Source organism: Drosophila grimshawi, unplaced genomic scaffold (assembly GCF_018153295.1).
Source record: "Drosophila grimshawi isolate 15287-2541.00 unplaced genomic scaffold, ASM1815329v1 contig_44, whole genome shotgun sequence".
In the NCBI taxonomy this organism is placed as follows: Eukaryota; Metazoa; Arthropoda; class Insecta; order Diptera; family Drosophilidae; genus Drosophila; species Drosophila grimshawi.
This window is the reverse complement of record NW_025063240.1, coordinates 21,127,152-21,148,283: the sequence shown is the minus strand read 5'-3', so window position 1 is coordinate 21,148,283 and position 21,132 is coordinate 21,127,152. Positions and strand designations below refer to the sequence as shown.

General features: G+C 41.9%; 4 protein-coding genes across 4 annotated transcripts; 2 read left to right on the top strand and 2 right to left on the bottom strand.

Moving 5' to 3' along the window:
* Positions 1 to 243: 243 nt before the first annotated feature.
* On the bottom strand, positions 244 to 2,474 carry LOC6557793 (1-acyl-sn-glycerol-3-phosphate acyltransferase gamma). Its single transcript, XM_001983386.2, has 4 exons — positions 2,334 to 2,474; positions 1,803 to 1,981; positions 523 to 1,416; positions 244 to 449 (listed from the first exon to the last, which is right to left on the bottom strand). Exons 2-4 carry the CDS (start codon positions 1,972 to 1,974, stop codon positions 364 to 366), a joined length of 1,152 nt encoding a protein of 383 aa, XP_001983422.1. The 5' UTR covers positions 1,975 to 1,981; positions 2,334 to 2,474; the 3' UTR covers positions 244 to 363.
* Positions 2,475 to 3,402: 928 nt separating this feature from the next.
* On the top strand, positions 3,403 to 7,911 carry LOC6558105 (mediator of DNA damage checkpoint protein 1). The gene is made up of 7 exons (XM_001983387.3): positions 3,403 to 3,599; positions 3,695 to 4,053; positions 4,506 to 6,281; positions 6,344 to 6,589; positions 6,650 to 6,929; positions 6,991 to 7,200; positions 7,830 to 7,911. The coding sequence occupies exons 2-7, from the start codon at positions 3,725 to 3,727 to the stop codon at positions 7,872 to 7,874; spliced, it is 2,886 nt and encodes a 961-aa protein (XP_001983423.1). The 5' UTR covers positions 3,403 to 3,599; positions 3,695 to 3,724; the 3' UTR covers positions 7,875 to 7,911.
* Positions 7,912 to 8,311: 400 nt separating this feature from the next.
* LOC6558914 lies at positions 8,312 to 17,552 on the bottom strand. Its single transcript, XM_032738847.2, has 10 exons — positions 16,983 to 17,552; positions 16,854 to 16,918; positions 16,656 to 16,779; positions 16,420 to 16,600; positions 16,165 to 16,357; positions 16,032 to 16,095; positions 15,800 to 15,948; positions 14,846 to 15,739; positions 8,880 to 9,023; positions 8,312 to 8,776 (listed from the first exon to the last, which is right to left on the bottom strand). The coding sequence occupies exons 1-10, from the start codon at positions 17,455 to 17,457 to the stop codon at positions 8,546 to 8,548; spliced, it is 2,520 nt and encodes an 839-aa protein (XP_032594738.1). The 5' UTR covers positions 17,458 to 17,552; the 3' UTR covers positions 8,312 to 8,545.
* Positions 12,134 to 13,999, top strand: LOC6557623. Its single transcript, XM_032739437.2, has one exon. It carries the CDS (start codon positions 12,378 to 12,380, stop codon positions 13,473 to 13,475), a length of 1,098 nt encoding a protein of 365 aa, XP_032595328.1. The 5' UTR covers positions 12,134 to 12,377; the 3' UTR covers positions 13,476 to 13,999.
* Positions 17,553 to 21,132: the final 3,580 nt, after the last annotated feature.

Sequence of the window (21,132 nt, the reverse complement as noted above, 5' to 3'; positions counted from 1 at the left end):
TTGAAATGCTAAAAGCTCAAAATTATATGTTTATTTTTGTTTTAGACTTAGTGCTAAATAATATAAGCAATGCGGTAATTGTTTATTGGAAGACACCCCGATAAGAATGGCAACTGCTGTTACCCTTGATACACAATATTTATAATCATAATTACCTTTATCTTATCTAAGTTTGATTCATTGACAAACAATTTATTTTGTTAGTGCCAAAGTCCACTTAAATTAAGTAAAAGTAGATACAAATAGTTGACTTCAATGTGAGTTCTTTATTTTCAATTGCATATTAAAAATGTTAAAACGATATAACTACATACGTAAATATGTAAGGCATTTAAGCGTCAGATACTCTAATTTAAATAAATTCTAAGTAGTTTTCGACTTGGCGATGCCATAACTCGAAGCTTTGCCGATCTGCGACATATCGTTCGCTTTCCTCAGCAATATGTAAACTAGAAAAGACAAAACAAAGCGGAATTAGTACAATTATAATATCATTTATAAGATATTTCATAAAATACGTACAGATGAGTAAAACTGTCATCGTTGCTATGACGCCAAACCAGTTGGCCGCCAGCACAGACGCGATCAGATAGTATAAAATGGAGCTTATGGAAATGGTTGCAACTGCACAAAAATTAATTAGGGTCCAGATGCGGGGCTGGTGCAATTTGGAGGGCACCTCCTTGATGCCCGACGTCTTGAAGAAACTGCCCGTCTCATGGAAACTGTCCAATATGCGATCCTTTTCCACATACAGGTTCTGCAGCCAGGCAGCTGCCGCCTTCTCATCGACGGGCACCACGTCCAGTGGAAAGCGACGGACTAAAACACATGGTTCCAGTTTCTGGCCACTCAGCACGGAATTTACAGTTGCCGGCACCTTGGCATCCCGAGAGAAGACCGTATTAACATCATAGATCGCTGGACAAATGCCACGCAGTGTGGGCATGCTGGTCGTGAATCCCTTTGTGCGTGGTATCAAATGATGCTTGAGGGGAGTCATTCCCCGCTCCTGGGCAAACTTGACGGATGCCTCGTGTTTGACCTGATTGAAACGGGTGCCCTCCGCATTGAGCAGACACCATGTGGGATCTGGATACGAGTAAATCACCTTCAACTGCTTGGCAATCAGCTCCTTATCCTTCTCAAAGTCCCGATTGAGAAACACGAACTCTGCGAGCCACCAGGCCCAGCCCACAAAGGGCAGATAGCTGAGCGCCCGCTTCGTGAAGGCTTTGGAGTTGCCCAGCAGAGTCAACTTGTCGAGAAGCATCCAACCGACCAACCAATCAATTTCATACGAATGATTCATCAACATAAAACCATGTTCCTTGCCAGCATACAGACGCTCCGTCTCCGCGTCCATGAAGACACGCACTCTTCCACCGCCATACCATTCAACGACAGCAACCAGCTCTAAAATAGATCAAATGATAAATAGATAAATAATATATAAAATATTTATACCTATTTACGCACTACTCTCTATATTTTTCTGCCTTTTCAAAGGTGACCAAAGTTCAATTGAACTAACTGAACTTCTACTCACTGTAACAGCACACACACACACACACACATGAATATTAACATTAGCAGATATAGCAGCCGGCACATATGTAAATTCATATTTATACCTAATTATTCGCAAATATGACCAAAGTTAATTTGAACTAATTGAACTATTACTCACTGTAATTATGTGTATCACACAGCTAGATAAACGCACACATTAACATTAACAGCTGCAGCAGCCGGCACATTGATATGTTCATATGTATTTTGCTATGTGAAACAGAACTTACGGCAAAAAAAACTATAGCATGGATAATTCGCTAACTTCCGAAAGAGTGTGGTATTAAAGGGTTTAATCAAAACCAGCAGCAGCAACTGTGCAACAGTGCAAAGCATAGCAGAAGTGAAGAAAGTAATTGCAATAATCATATGGCCAATGATACTCTTTTTCAACTCCACCATGTTGAGACTAAAAAGAGAAGAAATAAGAAATATTTATATAAACTGCTTTTGAAACAAAGATATTAAAAAAAAAAAAAAAATTTTTTTTTTTAATTTTTAAATAAATTTACTAATGTAAAAAATGAGTTTTTAAAATTATCTACATATTTTCTATAACCTCTAAGAAATTTACGTAACTCGACTTGCACAGGAAAGTGCACAAAATGAAATAGTTATTAAATCAAATTGTTCTTCAATTTAAGTCTGGATTTATTTATGCACTCATCAAACAGGTTTTAAGCTACACAAAAAAAAGGTCACCTTAATCACCTCAATAATTCTCATTATTCACAAAAATGCAGTAGCAAAAAAAAACTCACCTGTTTAATTAGAGGGGCAGATCTTTAAAACGAGGGCGAACGAGAGGAAGGGAGAGAGAGAGAGCGGGAGCAAAGACTTCCTTGTGTGCACTAGCAGCTTCTGTGGTCAACTGAGTGCGAAAGTTGAGTGCCAAACAGTTTCTACTAGTTCTACTTCCATTGACTGAGTTATTATTTGTGATTATCAAAATTAATCACCCTTTTACCGTTATCAATAAATGTGTGTAGCTGTCGCGATTGGCGTGTAACCCAAGATAGAGCAAATTAAAGGCGCTTCCCACATATTTATACTTATACATATTTATATGTATATAACTATATTTATATAGGGCATTTGTCACTTGTTATATACACACACACGTACATACACAAGCATACGTACGTGTGCGAATATTAACATTAACTGCTGCAACAGCCGGCACAGTTGTTCATTTGCATTTGTGTATTTTGCTGGCAATCTATTTATTTTATATCTGTTCCATCTGCGATATAACATCAATCAAACATTAATGAGTGCCGGGAAGTTTTATTAAATGTAATTGCCATGTCTTACTGTGCTCATGTCTGTTCCCGTATTGAGAAACAATACTTTCTATAAATAATCTAATTGGGCAGCATATAGAAATTGTTGTTCTATTTAAATTCATGATTTATACGATAATAGTATCGATGACAGTAGCTGCTCAAAAACAACTCGATAGTTTCTGCTAATTAACATATACTACATCGCTCTGTTGTCAACTATAAACTCAAAAGCGCGGTCTAATTGTCCCACTTGCTTATATAAAAATGATTTCTGCTTTGAGTAGCTTGAGAATTAGTTAATTGCATACATCATATTTTGGATTACTGAAGACAGTAAAATTTTTTTATTTTCGTTTTTTATGTTTCGCTGTTAGGTGCTTCATCAAAATGTTATTGTCTGTCTCGCTGTTAGTCGCACTGCAGTGAATAACAGCAAAAACATTTCTTCTTCTTTTATTGCCATCCTCCACGGTCTTCAACACGAATAAAAGCCGTCGTCGCCGCAAAATCTTTTTTTTTTTTGCAATGCACGCAAACAATTAAATAAAAATATTAATATAATTGCAATTTTATTGGTGCGCTGCAAGAAAAGAATAAGCAACCAATTTGCATACTGTGCGGCAAATAGGCACAAGGCAGAAATTTGCTAGCTGAGAGGAAGAAGGGAAACAATTTCTGCCGGCAGACGCTTTTTTTGCAACGAGAGAAAGAAGAAAAAAAACGCGAAACGTGAGCAGCTTTGTAAGTATTTTTTTTTTGCTGCTGTAAAGTGTATAATTAGCTACTGGTTGACATTTGTTCCCCTTCTCCCCTCCCCAACGTCTTCCCGTTTATAGTTGGTGTGTTGTGTTCCGATTTTATGAGCCATGTCGAATGTGGAAATCTACGATACGTCCAACTCGGAACTGAGCAGCGATGAATACAGCCACGACGAGGACGACGATGCTTTAATGGATGTCGCTGTCAGCAAACAAACCCCACCAAAGTCCACAGAAACATCGCCGGCCAAAACAGATAACAGCGCTGCAACAACACCCAGAAAATTATCGGCTGACTTGGATGCAGTTGTTGCCGCCGCCGCCGGCTCAACTAAGACTCGGGCGCCAGCCTCTGGGTCAGCAACGCAGCGTCAGATTAAGCAAATGCAACGCAACAACGAAGCAAATTATTATTTTAAGCAGCGCAGCCTGAAGTGGTAAGTAACAAAGAAATAAAACTATTCATTCAGATCGCTTACAGTTGTCAGTGAAGAATTCAATGCAATAGGTTAACATTTAAATTATTTACATTTTAACATTGAACTACGCTTTTAAGTTGAACTTAAAACCAGGGCTGCCTTCAGCTTTTTATTTGCCTTGCATTTCAAATTGTTAAAATGGTCAGGTTTGACATTTCTTCATTCGGACCGTTTACAAAACAATGTGTAAATTTACACCATTATTATTTACATTTACATAGTATTTACATTTCAAAATTGAACTATGCTTTTGAGTTCATTCTAAAACCAGCGCTGCATTAAACTTTTTTACTTGCCTACTTTTCAAATTGTCAAAGTTGTCAGTAAAAAAAAAGGAGAATCGAAATAGAACTGATTTTTCTTTATCATCTGTTCAAATTGAATAAAAAGTATACTTGAAATATGCACAGGTTGCAACGTTTGGCCAAAAAACGTGACTATTCGCGTCAGTTGAAGCTCTCGTTACCCATTCGAGAGGCGCAAGCGAGGCGCCGCCGGGCCAAAAGAATTGTGAACATGGAGCAGCTGGCGCTGCAGATGGCGCTGCAACGTAAACGCAGCGAACGCACCCCAAGTCCTAGTCGCAGTCGCAGTCGCAGCGACAGCCCCAGTGGCTCAGAAGTGGTCTGTCTGGACGACACCGAGAACGAGGATTCGCCCGAGAAACTAAACGAGACGCCGGCACTCAACTATGCCCCAAGTGTTGGACTACAACTGGAGTTGGCAACGGAAACGGATGCAACGCTAGCTAACAATGGCAATGTGCTGGATGAATTCTTGACAATGAAACCGGCTTTGGCAGCTGAGCCGATTAGCGAACAGGTCGTAGCCGTTGCCGCTGGTGAGTTGAAGAAGGAGCTGGAACTGCCACAGCAGGAGTTGCCCATGCAGCTAATTGTGGAACCAGCAGCAGCAACTAGCTTGCCCATGCCTGTGGAGGCGGAGGCAACAATCAAACGCCGTCGCTCGATTACGCCGCCTCCTCCAGTGGCAGCAGTAGCAGCAGCAGCAGCAGCTGAGGCAAATGTGGAGAAGCGCATTAAACCCATGCTCGCTGCTCCTGAATTCCTGGATGATGACATCATTGAGTTCTTGCCGGTGCAGCCAATGACAACGATGCCGACGACGCCACTGTCCAAAGCAGCAACAGCACCATCAGCAGCTGTTGCCACTTTCAGACCCAACATTGAGCCGGGCTTCAAACTGGGCTCGCCCTACACACTGACTCCATCGTCTGCTGGCGGCATCGACTTATACACACAGAAGAAGCTGATGTGTCAACAGCGGCAGCAGCCGGAGAATTTGACTGCCAGCAATTCATATAACTTGGAGACGCCGCCGGTCGTTGAACCCATGGAGATAGTCTATCCAAGTGAAAAGACGCTGCCCATAAAGACAACTTCAAGCCAACAGCCAGTTGTGATTCAACAGGTGACAGTTAATGAGGCGCCCATTTTTGCCACGCCCTACAACCTGCAACAACAGCAGCAGCAGCACTTGCAACTACAACAACATCAGCAGTTGCAACAGCAACCACAACAACAACTGCAACCCACAGCTCAGCTGCTGCAGCCACGTCCACCCAAGCCACGCTCCGAATCCGCCAACAGACAGACGCAGACACAAACGCCAGCAGCTCCTCCTCCAGCAGCTTCTCCGGCTCCTCCAGCTGCCCCAGCAGTGCCTGCAACAAATGCACGCAACAAACCGAACTCAGTTGAACTGAATAATAGCAACAACAATAGCGATGCAATCTTCCATCAGCGTGTCAAGGAGCTGTACACAGAACTCGATGACATTATGAATGATAAGGTGCGCAGCGTTAAGCCGGAACTCAAATCCTTCGATGAGGAGAGGATGCGCATTGAGGCGGACATCGAGACGCTGGACAATTTGATTGCCCAGAAGGAGACGGAGTATAATCGACTGCTGCACTTGCGCTGCATCAAGGAGGAGTTGCGCGTCCGCATCCAGCGCAAGGAGCGCATTGTCATCATGAAGGAGATTCTGCCAACGATCCTTAACAGAAATTGCAGCACATCGGAGCTGTATGAACTGAATTCGCTGCTGCTCAGCGAACATAATGCACCGATGCCTTCCTCCTCGACGCGCTTCGGACTGAATGCGATGAGTCAACTCATCGATCGGGTGGAAAATAGTCTCGATGATATTAAAATGTTGCGCGGGTTAGTTAAATATTATTTCATATTGATTTACCTGGATTAACAGAGTATTTTCTTTCATTTAGCGTCCTGGGCATGCCGGAGAAGCCTGCCGCTCGAGTGGACATGTCCATGCCGCCGCCTCCTACTCAGCATTATGGGGCACCATCGTCGCACCACAGACGCAACTCGGTGCCGGCAATGCGTCCGCCCCAACCCCCTGTGGCAATCGATACTTCAGCTGTCTATGGACACAATGAATATCAACATGGTGACGCTGAGGAGTCAATGTACTCGGCCAGGCGCCATAAACTACAGCCGCCACAGTCACGGTTAGGATTCAGTCTGAATCAAATCAGTTGAAATTTTATTAACAACAACTTCCCTTGCAGTTTTCAGCAGCTAATCAATGAGTCCAAGCAGCTGATAAATTCTACACCGGATCTCAGTGCAGCATCCACATACCGCAATCGACAGCAGCAGCAGCAACAGCAGCAGTCGTCACATCATCATCATCAGCCTCATCATTCGCATCCAATGGATGCGCATCGCAGTCATCCCAACTCGCTGGACAACCATTTCGATAATGATGTCCCAGTCAAACCGTTATACAACAGCAGCCCGCTGGGCAAGCAGCACAGTCAGCGCCAAGTCAATGATATACATCCGCATGTGGGTTGCTTACCTGTCCAAGGATTAACATATGCTCAAAATTGTCTAACTATTTTCGCAGTATAATGACACACATTCCATATATCGTACGGAGGATCGCAGCAGGAACAACAACAACAATAATAATTCAATTAATAATAGAAGCAAACGCTTTGCAAATGGACCAGAAGATCAGCTGATGGAGCGCAGCTGTCAGCATTGTGAGAGGCGCAAGGCGACCATTCTATGTGGCAGCTGTAAGAATCAATGGTACTGCAGTCGAGAGTGTCAGGTGAGCTGGCCGGGATTCATTCAATAATTAGCTGACATGGTGTATGACATGGTGTAACCCATATAAAGTGGAGCATGGGCATAGGGATGGGCTTCGACTTCAGGTTGATCATTTATATTTCCTTCGAAATTTGCTCAGATGTGCTTTGAGGATTCTTTCGCGTTTTCACAAAATCGACAGAGTTCGCTGCTGACAATACCTAGTTTAGATAGTTGACTTCTTAGTCTACTATGTCCTGTCAAAAGATCGGTGAATATATATCCCAAGTCTGTTCTTTTTATAGCTATTACTTGCTGCATTTGGTTTGTCTGAGAACTCTTTTTGTTCTTCAGCAGCAGTATTTTCTGTCTTTCTGTGCCACAATATGGTCCTGATCCTGTTAGGGATCTCGACGGAGTTCAATTCAAATTGAAGCAATATATCGTGTATTTATATAATATTATTTTATATATATAAAATATAAAGTGTTTCATTATTATTCTATTAGTATTTTTATATATTGAGTAACACACTCATTGTTCCATAATCTTTAATTGCAACTATGCAAATCATATATATTTATATATACTTACACCATGTTGAGCTGTATCTTTTATCTGATCTCTTACTAAAATCTCAACTCGTTGCAGATACGCGCCTGGGATGCTGAACATTGCGAGACGTGCACCAACTAGGATATATATATATATATATATATATATATACTCGCTGCATCAGCATTACTACTACAATTAAAATATGGCATACATACATACATATATATATATATAGCCGATCCCCCTTCACCCCAACCCCCTCATACATTAGTTAAGTTCCATTATCGGGAATATGTAATTGCAATGCATTAAAACTTATATGTGTAATTAACTGGCAATCACACACAACAAACACACACACAACACACACACACAACTACACACATTTTCCATTCATATTGTAGTGTCGTTAATTGCAATAGAGAACATCATTCGTACAACCATTAAAAAATATACATGCTATGAATTCAAGATTTATATATATATATTTGTTGTATTTCCTGTAAGCAGCAGCTGCTGCTGCAAAAAAACTTGTAACTTTCGCCTGATCTTTGATTGACTGCCATCAATGTGGATTGATGTCGATATATATATATATTGATGTATATTTCCCGGTACAACTAATCTTATGATTTATGCCAAATTACATTTGTGTTATTAAACAATTTTGTTATTGAAATTGAAAACAAGTTGCTCAACGCAATGCTCAAATTGAAACTGAAATTTAAATTTACCTCCGAAAGTATACTATATAAAATATGTGTATTAAAAGACCTACTTAAAAGTGTGAAATTATAGTTAACCGATCTCTACTTGCTATATCTGCGCACATGGCACACCAGCTGGATGTCTGCGATGTGCAGGTGGAGCGGCTGCCTATTGCACCATTGCGTGCCACGTCGCAGTTGACGGATGCGCAGCTGACGCTTGCAGTGTAACTTGAATTTCAGATTGGGATTCCAGACGGCGTTGCCAGCGTTGCGTGCGACGCATTTGAAGGCATATTGCCACCACAAGCGGCTGTTTTCCTTTGTGCTGTGCTGCGTATGCCGTATTGAGGGCAAATAGTAAATGTATTTGGTATTATTGTTGTTGTTGTAGCCATAATAATTTTGATTTGATTTTTGGTTTATGATCGCTTACCATATAAACGGGCAAGACGTAGAAGCGTTTGCATTCGCGCCGCCTAAAGTTGAACGCTATCGGATGCCTCAGCGTTGTCGACACCTTTATCAGGTGCGATCGAATGGCGCTCGAATGTGTCGCTCGCTGGTGCTGCAGCCGGGCCTGTGTATCCATTGTTGTTGTTGTTGTTGTTATTTCCAGTTGTTGTTGTTGTAGTTTAGCCAAATCGGTATGGAAATGAAAATGACAATGGCAACGAGCGGAGACGAGCGCACACCGGCACGCGCACGTATTTAATTAGCTTTTCCAACAATTGAACATACATATTCATTTTCTAGCTTTATTTTTTTGCATACGCTCACATAGAGCATTATAATGAGCGGTTTAGGGTATTTTAATGCTTAAAAGGGGTTTCAGTTGCTAATACAACAAGTATTCTTCGCGAATGCAGGTAATGAAGTAATAGACAACTGCCGAGAGAGCAGCGAGAGAGAGAGAGAGAGCTTCCTGACTGCGAAGAGTACAGGGTGTCACCTATTCAGCCAGTCTCGACTACATTGCTCTTATTAATCATTCACTTATAATTATTAAAAAAATAAATACATTTTGCTTTTTCTAAGAAAAAAAAAGGGTATTCAAACTTCATTACACTCCACATAAGACTACGCTCTTGTACACAGTTTAATATGCACAAAATGTTTGCGATTTTTTTCTTGTTATTTCTTTAATTGAGTTAGAAGAATTTGCGCTACATTTGGATTGCAAATGATTCAAAGCCAGCATTTGTATATGATAAGTGAAACTCCATTGAGATGCTGACTGGGGATACGGGCGATGCGGGTGCCTGGTGCGGGGTGGGGTTGCGGGTGCTTGCTGCGGTCTCTGACTCTCAGACTCGCCGAGGCCTTAGCCTTGAACTTGCTTATCAAGGCGGCATTTCTACTATTTGCTAGCTTTTATTGTTGTTGCTGTTGTTTGCATAATTACGGTAAAAATTACAGTTGCAAAGTTGTAAATTGGTTTTAGTCGCCAATAGGCGGTTTGAACAAATGCGAACTGACAACCGCTGTTGAAGTCGTAGATAGAGCAATTAAAACCGCTTATCAGTTTAGAGTCGTAGCTCAAATTAGCACCCCCAAAACACCCCCTTCCCCCACTCAGGGCACACCTAGGCGAGCGTCCTCGTTGGGTGTTTCTGCTGCCAGCTGCGTCGATATTGACAAATTGACAACAATGGATGACGTGTTGAGCGAGCTGCTTTAGCTTTGGCTTTGGGTTTTTATACCCTGTACACATTGAAAATTAGTAACAGGTTATAATGTATGTAACAGGCAGAAGGAAGCACCTTCGAACCCATAGAGCATATATATTCGATATAGTCATGTCCGTCTGTATAGCAGATGGAGAGTTCAAATTTGAAAAATTCTCGTTTACCCTGCGCAGATCAAATTTGCTTCATTTTATCAATAACTGCCCACGGTTCTCGAAAATCGAATAAAATATATCATTTTATTTTATTGATCAACTGACAAATAAATATATAGCAAGCGTATGTGTGAGAAAGAGATGGCATAATCATTTTCTTTCGTTTTTGTTTACATTTCAGTAACTGTGACAGGTGCAGTAAGATAAGATATGAGAGGAATTCCATACAAAATGGACATTTAACAATAAGGCTAGGGTGTAGGGTATATCGTAGTCGACTACAGCATTCTTAGTTGCTGGTTTTTGGTTTTGGGTATTATTAAACCGTTTTACAAGCCGCTAACGTTCGAAAATTGTTGCTAATTAGTTGCCAGTGCGCACGCCGGCGCAACAGACCTTAAAAAGAAGGGGGCAAGGCGAGGGGGAGAAGGTGCGAAGAGTAGGAGGCGTGGGTCTAATAAAATGCCATATACACATTGTCATGCCTGTTTTGTTGTTGTTGTTGTTGTGTGTCATGCGAGACAACAAACACAGAAATGAAGCAACTTTTGAATGCGATTCTGTAAGAAACACAAACAATGCTGCAGAAAATATATATTCTTGGAAAACAAACTAATAAAATTAAATTGCAAATACGAAAACAAATACAAAAGCCAAATAAAAACAAAATCAGGTGATCGACATGGGCAAAGAAGCAAGGAAAGAAGTAGAGCAACATATAACGGCAAATTGTTGCTGGGGCGACAGCAAGCAATGTTTAATTGAGCACAAGACAACGACAAAAAAAATGATTGCCTATTTAAGTGTTGCTGCTGGTCAAATTCCCTTTTGATCGGTGTCCTTATAATACACACACATATGCAAATGTATCTAAGCATGGTGAATAGACGTAATGAAGAAGCAGCTGAAATGAGTGCGAGAGAGATCGCTGGATAGCAATAAAATGAGCAGCAAGGAGTGTGTGTACAGGGTGTCTACAACACAGGCATTCTTAATTCATTCTTTTTCACATAAACCTTACAAATTCCTTCAACCGGCAAATGTTCTTGAACTGGCGTTATTTACACATATTGTCATATGCATTCATTGCCAGAAAGTTAACATCTCAATTTTAAACTCAGCATAAAAGTTATTTCAGCATTTAACATAACAGAAAAATTAAAAAATAAAGAATAAGAAAAAGAATGATCACAAATTAAATAACAATTGATTTCGATGTGGAAGAACTGTTATTTGATTTTATTATTATTGTGTATATATTGTAAATTGAGTGATCAACTGATAGATAGACTTCAATTGACCTTCCCACAATAACTTTCCCGATCTAAAACAACAAAACAGAAAGTTAAAAGTTCTAACTTAAAGAAACAGCAGCAGCAACAGCAACAACGGTGTTATCCGATTGGAAATTAATATGTTTCCAATGGGAAAATATATACAAATCCAATTTAAGCGCGCTCTTTTTTGCCGTTGTTGTAAAAGTTGTAAAAGTTGAACTATGTGCGTGCCGTGAGTGTGCGCATTTGTGTGTGTGTGTTTGCTGGGTTGTTACTATCTCTATCTGTCATAGCTTTAACTTGTTGTTGTTGTTATTGTTATTTTGTTATGCATATATGATTCAACGCTTGTGTGTACACAAAACAACTCCCACAAGCACCACCAACATCAACACCAATACACCAATACAGCCACAACAACCACAATGAGTGGCGTTTGAGTTTAACAGTTCAGTTCTGCCCGACGGCGACAACGACAGCGACGATGACAACCGAACACGAGCCGAGCGATCTAACCGTTGCTAATATTGGTTTTGCTGTCTGCTTTTTTCGTTCGTATCGTGTCAATTCGAATTTCGCATTCGTTCGGTTCGGTTGGCATTGTTTTTTTTTTTGATTTGAGGTCCGCTCTTCGCAGCCGTAAAATTTCATGTTAATCAATGTTAATTTATACATTTGCTTAGAATCGAAAAAAGAAATCTGTTTTTCCAACCAAAATTATATTAAAAAAGGCGCGCTCGAAATTTGATTTGATTTGATTTGATTTTTCGCTTTTGTGGTTTTTGGGGGCACGTACTTTGGTGCCAAGAACTCAATGGATCCGGATTTCGTGAATAAATACAACCAGGTGCTGAGTCGCCTTAAGCTCGTGGAGAACTTTGATGGCAGCGATCCCAGCAAATTGGCGCAATTTCTCCACAAGATCGAGGCCTTAATGCCGGCCATCAACTCTTTCGATGATTACTACAAGGCTCAGCTCATAGGGCACATTAAGAACAAGTGCACGGATCGGGCCAGGGATGCGGTCTTCACACGACAACTGAGTGCGCCGGCAGCCAGCGGCAATTCCGGCAATGGCAACGGTGCTCTGCTGAAGGCGGAAACCTGGCATAAGCTGCGCGAGCAGCTGCTCCACAATTTTGCGGAACGTGAGTCGAGCTACAGTTTGATACACAAGATTAGGAGTGCCGTGCTGGACTCGAATATAGAGCTGTACTATCAGAAGATGGCCAAATTGAAGCAGCGCCTGCTCAATCGCAAGTTGACCCACAATGACACTTTGTACGCTTTGGAAGACATTGAGCGCATAACGTTGCAAGTATTCCGTGATCATTTGCCGGAGCCAACACACTCGATGATATTGCGACGCAATCCGAAGAGCATGGAGGAGGCCTATCGCTATATTGTGGAGGTGCAACAACAGTTCTACACGCAGGGTGGACCGCTGGGCGGGGAGCAGGGGGCCACCTTTAGCACCAGTCACAAGCCGACCTTTGGCGTGGGCGTGGGCGCAGTTGGCTCTGGTGTGGGCATGGGTCTGGGCATTGCCTCGGTGGGTTTGGCGAGCACCGGCTATGCCGGCTACTGTCGACAGATGTCAGACAAGGGCATGGTCAACAGCCATGGCTATCATCAGCAGCACCATCAGATGAACCAGCACCAGTTGAACAGCAACAAGAGCTATTATAATCAGGCGGCGCCAGCTGTTGGCGCCGGCAAAACGAATCCGATGTTCAAGAGCATTGGCAATCCCTCATTCAAGTCCAGTTTCAGTTACAACGGCAGCAGCAGTCCCAGCATGACTGGTGGCTGGAACAACAACAGCAAGCTGGACAAAAATAAATCCAAGGATGCCAAGGGCTTTCAGCAGGGCAAGAACAAAACAAACAGCGGCAGCAGTTGGCGCAAATAACGATTCGAGATTGGAGAATGCCACACAAGTCAAGGATTTATGTGTGGAGCGGGGGCTTTAGTCATGGGCCAATGAGCTAAGCCAATGGCATGACCTAATCTCTTTGCTGTTTGTTATTATTGTTGTTGTTGCCGTTGCTGCTGCTGTTGTTGTTGTTGCTGTTGCTGTTGTTGTTGCTGTGACTAAGCCCTGAGCGCGATTTGCGATTAATGCGATTGCATGCCACATGCTAATTACACCGACCCCTCGACCCCCCTCCCTCCCCTTCGCCCACTCGCCCACTCACCCATTGCCTTCTCCTCTAATATAGTCAGGTGGATGCTGTGGATGATGATGATGCTCACGATGATTGCAGTTCAAATCACTTATTCACCATGGCTCATTTTAATTATTAGATCATAAGTCTCAAGTGTGCATACAATGCCCGCTCCCCTCTCGCCAACCCCCTGCCCACTGCCCCTACCAATTAACTCAACCCACTCTCAAAAATGTTGTTATTATTTACAATAAAGTTTATAAACTAACACTTTCCTTGGACTTGTTGCTTATGGTCGGGATCAAAACAGACCTGAGCTGATCTTATCAATACTTTGGGGTCAATTGTTTTGTTTCATATCTAAAGTCAAAGTTTTCCCAGACATTTTTCACATTTAAGCTTGTATTAAATAATTTGCTTGTGGCACTTAAAAAATTTTGCTTAAATTTTGTTTCGCTTAGATTTTTGACAATGATATTGAAGCTATTAGTGATCGCTGGCTAGCTATAAATAATATATATATATATTCAATATATATGCAATGTTTATACAATATACAATACCATATTTGTACTTGGGAAAACTTTGAGTTCTATCTAAATTCAATCTATAGAAAATCCCTTGGTTCTAATCATTCCACAGCCATAACTTTCTTAAAAGTGATCAGATTGTAATAAAGCAGGCCTTTTTGTCAATGGTTTGACCTCTAGATTAATACTATATTCAAGCGTGATATCAGCTAAGATATACCCTATAGTACTGATTGAAGGGACCAAATTCTCCCACAACCTTTTTGACACCGTCTTCAAAGTTGAAAGCGCGATTCGAACCCGAAATTCATTTTTAAAAATGCTTCCAGGGAAGTGTCTAATCTTTTCAAGCTAGAATAATAAAGTTGGATGCTGAATCGAAATTTAAATTTAAATTGTACCCTGTAAAAGTGTTTCTAGGGCATGGTCAAATCTTCCCACCAGGCCTTTTTGGTCATGATTGACTCTCTAGATTAAGACTACAGTCCAAGTTGGAAGCACAATTCTCTTTCTATATTTCTACTAAGTTGGTTAGTTCCACTCATATACATATGTAGTAGACATATAACTAGATTCACACTTACCCCATGCTGGCCACCCGATCTTGAGCTGGCCGAGCAGTTATCGTAGGCGGTATCGGGAGGTGGGGGTTCGTTGATCTCATGCAGTTTGACGGCACGGGATTTGCTGCGATCGCGCTCCTGCTTGCCAAAGAGACCACGTCGCTCGGCCATGCGGATGAGATACTTCTCGTTGAGTTGGGTGATGCTCTTGCGCCGGATGAGGGAGAGATAGCTGCCCGTGGACTGGAGCTGAATACAATTGTCCTGGTTGATGCAGATGTCCGGCACAGTGTCCAGCACGAACTCATCAATGTCCGGGGTGACAATCAAATCGATGCTGTCCACGCGAGGCAGCTGTACAGCCGGGACTACCGGTTCACCCGGCTTGGCGGTGAGCTCTGGCTGAGATTTGCGTTTGTCCTCGGCGGAGAGTTTGTCCTTTTTGCGTGGCGACTCCTTGGACATGGCTGCAGCGGGTATATTCGCTGCCTCTGCTTCGGCAATCGCCTCGAGACGCTTCATCTCCTTGTACGCATGCCGATGCTTCTCCAGCGCCAGCTTATTGATCACCTCGATGACATGCTGCACCATGTCCTCGTTCTCCGTGTTCACAATCGAGTGCGTCTGATAGAGCACGAACTGGATCTGGGGACGCGACATGGACATGGTGAGGGTGAGCAGCTGTTCCTCCAGGATGCAACCCACGCGCTGCCTGCCATCATCGCTGACCTCCGATTCGGTGAGCACTTCCAGCATACTCAGATCCCCGCCACGCGAACAAATCAAATCGATGGGATCCGAGATGGCACTAAAGGAGTTGGGCGGCGTGGCAAAAACGCCGATAACATTGCGAAAACGATTCGATTCCATGGGAAACGAAGTGAAGGCATCGCCAAAAAGGCGTATGTTGTTCACCTGCATGAGCAGTTGTAAACAGATACAGTTATATATCTGGAATTAGTAAGTGGAACTTACGCCTATCGTTTCCATATAGCGACGGTACTCCTTGAGATTGGCGCCAGCGCCATAAACATAAAAGTTATTCACACGATTCACGGAGTAGAAAAGTGCCGCCAGGTAGGCGGTGGATCGGGGAGAATCCACATGGGTCTGCAGTATATCACCTGGTTGTGAAATATAAAGGGGAATATACAGAGCAAGTTAAGATATACGAGGATCTTCTAGGAGTTCCAACTGCTCATTTTACCATATAACTCATAATAGTCCATGAGCTTGGACATGATCGCTGGACCATAGGAAAAGTTTTTATCCTAAGTAGACAAGCATAGATAATAGATGAAATAGATAAAAGACTAGATTTCTGTGGTCTCCCGGCTGACCTGCATGATAAAACGATGCTTGGTCATTAGGCTGGACTTGGTGAACTCGCCGCGATCCTTGGGTATAATGGAGATGACCAGCGGACAAATGTTGTCCCACTTGCAGTGCTGCTCCAGCAGCGGTTGCTCATCATCCGGACCATGCACAGTGAAGCCCATTTCGATGAGCAGCTTGTCCGCCTCCGCCTTGTTGCTGTGAATGGGAATAGAAATTGGAATCGATTTAAGGCAAGACTAGCTTCCACTGCGACTTACCGCACTAGAAATGGATTGATCCAGCCAGTGATGACGGGATTGGCAGCCGCAATGGCCACCTTCTCGTTCTGCAGATGGATGGGCAGCAGCTGGGAGAGACGCAGTGCACCAACGGCAATTCGCATGCGGGAAATGGAAGCAGCCAGCCGAATGCGATGCTGCCAAAGCACAGCGGCAATTTCTGGCGAGGAAGCGATGCAGTAGGAAGGATTGCATTTGATGGTGACTAAACTTACCCGCCACCTCTGCATCCTGATAGAGCTGTGCCTGCTCTGCGTGCATTTCCGAGTTGCGGTTCTTGAAGTGGCGATCGTAGAGCTCGAAGAGCATCAGCCAAATCCGCTGCTCATCAGCAATGTACTGGCAAAGAAGGAAGCTCAAATTGGTAAGGGAAACAATTCTAGTTCCAATTCTAAAACCCACTTCAACTGTACCTTTTTGTAGCGCTCCTGCTCAAAGAAGCAGATATCCGACAGGGCGTTGCACAACACTGTTTTATCTAGAAGAAGAGTAGCTGAGGTTATGTACAAGCTTCAACTAATCAAACTAATATTTAAACCCACATCGAAAGACGTCGTAGATGAGGGAGTAGGCTAATCGCATCTCGTGCTCATTCTGAAAGACAACTGGCAGCGGAGGCTTCTTCAGCAGCTTGGCGGCATTCGCAATTGTGGGCAGATTCCAGCGAGCACTGGCCTTCAGCTTGATCCTCACTGTGGTCGCATGGCAATGTTTGAGCGCACGACTCTTCCGGCCATTGGGACTGATGCTGGGCGAAAGGATCTTGGTGATGCGTTGCGGATCAAAGACGGGTTTTTCCCGCTTATCGATGTCCTTCAGGGAGATGGTCTTGTCGGCGGAATCGTTGACTTGTCGCTGTATCTCGAGCAGCATAAAATACCTCTTGTCCTGCCACTCCTCATCGCTGGGCAAATAGATTTGTTTGGTTTTGCGAAGCTGTTTGCTGCGCTCCTTGAAAATGGCCGGATAAACGGAGAATATATCCGCCAAGCTGAGGAAGAACAATTGATTCGACATTTGCTGTTTGTTCCGTCCGCACGCCAGCAACGAACAGCAGCAACTGCTCCAGCTACAGCTCCATCAGCACCTGCACCAGCAGCAGCAGCAGCAGCTGTTTTGTCCCAATCCTCGAGCCTCAATGACAACTGCTGATTTCCATTTTGGGCAATTTCCATTTTCCATTTCACTTCGGTTCGTGCTTAACACCAATTCAATGCTGTGAGCGATTCGACAACAGTTCCACTACCGACTACTGCCAAGCCTCATGCAATAGTTATCTATGCACCCCCAACCCACCAATCCCCCCTTCCACACACAGAGCTCCATTGGGGCATGCAATGGTGCACGCTATTGCTCACCACAAAGGACAAAAGCGTTCCGAGCTCGTTACATTATTTTGCACCCAGAGAAAATAGGGGGAATTTTGTACTTAACTCAAGTGGAAACTTTGTCTAAGTCTGGTATTGAAACTCTTAGAAGAAGATTTTAAGAACTTATGCTTTATGATAACTAAAAGCTCTTAAAGCCAAAAGAGCTTGTACTGAGCATTATGGTTTTTGATATTATCAGCTTCTTATGTAGCATTAAAGGTTGAATCGAAAATCCAATAAGATATATACTTATCATGGAATAATTAAATTATTATGCGCCGAGCCCTTTAAGAACTGGCAGCGGAGTAAAACAAAGATTTGCAAATATGTTTAGCAGACAGAGGAAGGTAGCTCCCCATAGAATATACATTCTTGATCAGCATTAACTGCGACGATCTCAGCTAAAGACTTCATATTAGGAATATAAGTTCTCGTTAATATTATTTTTTATCGATTTGCGATAGTAAAGATTACTCTTAAAATTGATATAGAACTTACCCAGGCATATCATTGATCAACTGTAAAAGTGTCATTAAGATTAGATAATGGAAACACTGATTGTTCATATTGAAAAAAAAAAACTATTATCTCATTTTACCAGCTAGTTTTCTATGCATTTTCATTTTAGTTCACAGCTAAATTTAACTATAAATGAGGCATACTCGTTTATTCTTCGATTTGTTTCGTAAAGTGTAGGTTTTTATTATTTTTTTGCAGCTGCAGTATTGGGCCGGATATGCGATATCACACTTACCTTTTATTTTTTATTACCACAGCACAAGGCGACCGTAAATTCCGCTTGCCATATTAGAAGTGCTCGAAGGCTCGCATGATTTGCTCTGATTGGAATCCGTCTTCAATAAATTGCCAAATGTCACAGTCGGTTGACAACCAACGATTGAAAGGGGTCTCTTCGTGTGTGTGTGTGTGTGTGTGTGTGTGTGGGATGCGTCACAGCACCAGCACCAGCACCACCCTGCACCGCTGAACCACCCACTCGCAATTCTTTGAACGTGTTTGCCTTGATTAGACCTGCCCCCCGCTGGGCGCCATTTGATGAATAGCTATATATATATATATGTATATAAGGAACGCTCAATTTGGAGCGCCAACATTTAGTCAGACATCAAATTAGTCGTCGATTATCTAAATGGATAAGGGCAAAGGGGCAGGGGGTAGGGGTGTGCAAGGAGTGGGTGTGGGGGGAATAACTTCAGTCATTGGCATTTGTTGGATAGTCATTTTTATATTGGCCTAGGTCAAATATCGATTATCACTGTTGGCATGTCTTTTGGGTCAGATTGAAATTGAATGTCAATTTGATTGGCAGTTCTGGGCTACATTGGCATTTGTCTGACTTTATACATTTATTTATTATGCTACAGCTAACTACAGTTGAGCCCCGCAGATGGCAATATTCCCAATTGAAAGCCTTGAATATTGAGAAGTTGGCTTTAAGACTTAATACTATACATTCTTGATCAGCATTGCTAGCTTACTAGTCTTATATCTTGATGAAACTTGGCATATTGATGTCTTTCTGCTACAGGCAGTCTTATAACTGGCATAGAATCAATCTGTCACTAGTTGAGCTCCTATATGAACAACCTTCTGTCTATCAAGATATCCCAAACCAATTCAATAAATGAAAACATATTTATATTGGACAATTATATCAAATAAATTCTGTAGATGCTATTGCTTATTAAGCTAACACAACTAACCCAATAAGCGCATTATGACGTTCCTCGCATTTGTATCAGAAATTAGCGCGATCGGTCAATTATATCAGACTGCAATATAACTCTGGTTTACCAGCTTTTGAATTATCTTGCTATAACAGCTTTGAAGCAGTTTCATATCAAAATTATATGGCCATCATTATTAATACCCGAAGAAATGGGAGTTCCCTGCGAGCGTTTTGAAATTCCCCCAAAAGTACACCCTCCTCTCCATGCCTCTCTCTTCTCTTTCACACACTCTCTTGCGATTGTATTTATGACCTGAAAGCAATTAAGTTAAAGGTGACTAACATGTAAGTCTATAAGGTCATTACTATTATCAAGATAAAATAGCTTACCACTTTCCCGTCTGGCTCGATTGTTTGGGGTTTTCTTTTGACTGAACCTCTTGAAACCCTATATAGAAAACACTCCACTTTGTGTGTCTTCCGCCATCAAAATTCGATTATATTTATGGTCACAAAGTGACTAAACTGAGAGTGACTAATCTATAAGTCTATGGTCAGTCCCATTATCATGATAAAAACAGTTTACGACTCTCATATCTAGCACGATCGATTTCTATTACTGAACTCTAGCAAAACAATATTCATATATATATATATATTTATATATGTGTGTGTGGCACTCTATCTGTGGCGCATGAACTTGAGCTGTCGCCCGGTGGGTTGGGTTGGGTGGTGCTATCGAAAAAATCTATCTTTTTTGTGTGAAAAAAGATAATTTAATTATTCTAAGCATTAGGAACAGCACGGTTGCAACTTGAGCAACTTGGGCAGGTTATCAGAACTATACGTCAAAGATAACTCAAGTATCATAATTAATTTCTTCTTTGTTTCTGCGTGTTTTATTCTATTTTTTTTTTGTTTTCTTCTTTTTTTTCTGTTGTAAGCCACCCCAGCTTAGTGGGGCGTTATCGTTTGTGGAGTGGAGGGGCGGGGTGGGGCTGGGGGTGAGGAGAGGAGTGCGTTGTGTCTTGTGCAAATCCTCCGTCATAAATAAGTTGTATTTGTTTTGTTTTGTTTTATTTTTATTAAGAAGCATATTTATTATATATAAGATGTATGTAATACAATAATTTTTTGTCTGTCCGGTTGGTTTTTGTTTTGTTTTCTTTTTTTTGTGTTTGTTTTATCCATTTTATATAATCATATAAAACACTGAGCAGCTACAATACAAATATTGTGATAAAAACTTACAACATAACCTTTAATACATAAAAATACTTGCATAGTCTACAAATCGTATCGTTATGGAGATTCCCCTTTCATCATCATCATCATCTTCTGCAACTGCTTCTGCTTCTTCATCAACAATGAGTCTTGCGCCGTTTCTTTCTTTCTAGCTAGCGTTCTCTTTTTATCTCTCATTCATCGTCGTCTGCGTCTGCGTCTTCGTCGTCGTCGTCATCGTCATCGTCTCCTATAATGTGTTCTCAATGTTCTTTTTATTTTTATTTTTTTCATTTTCACGTTTTCACTCGCCTCATTGCACGCCGTTTTTGGCGATTGTTGTTTCGGTTGGTTTCTTTTAGTTTTCCGTTGTTTTTTTTTTGTTTTTGTTTTACCCTATTAAAAATT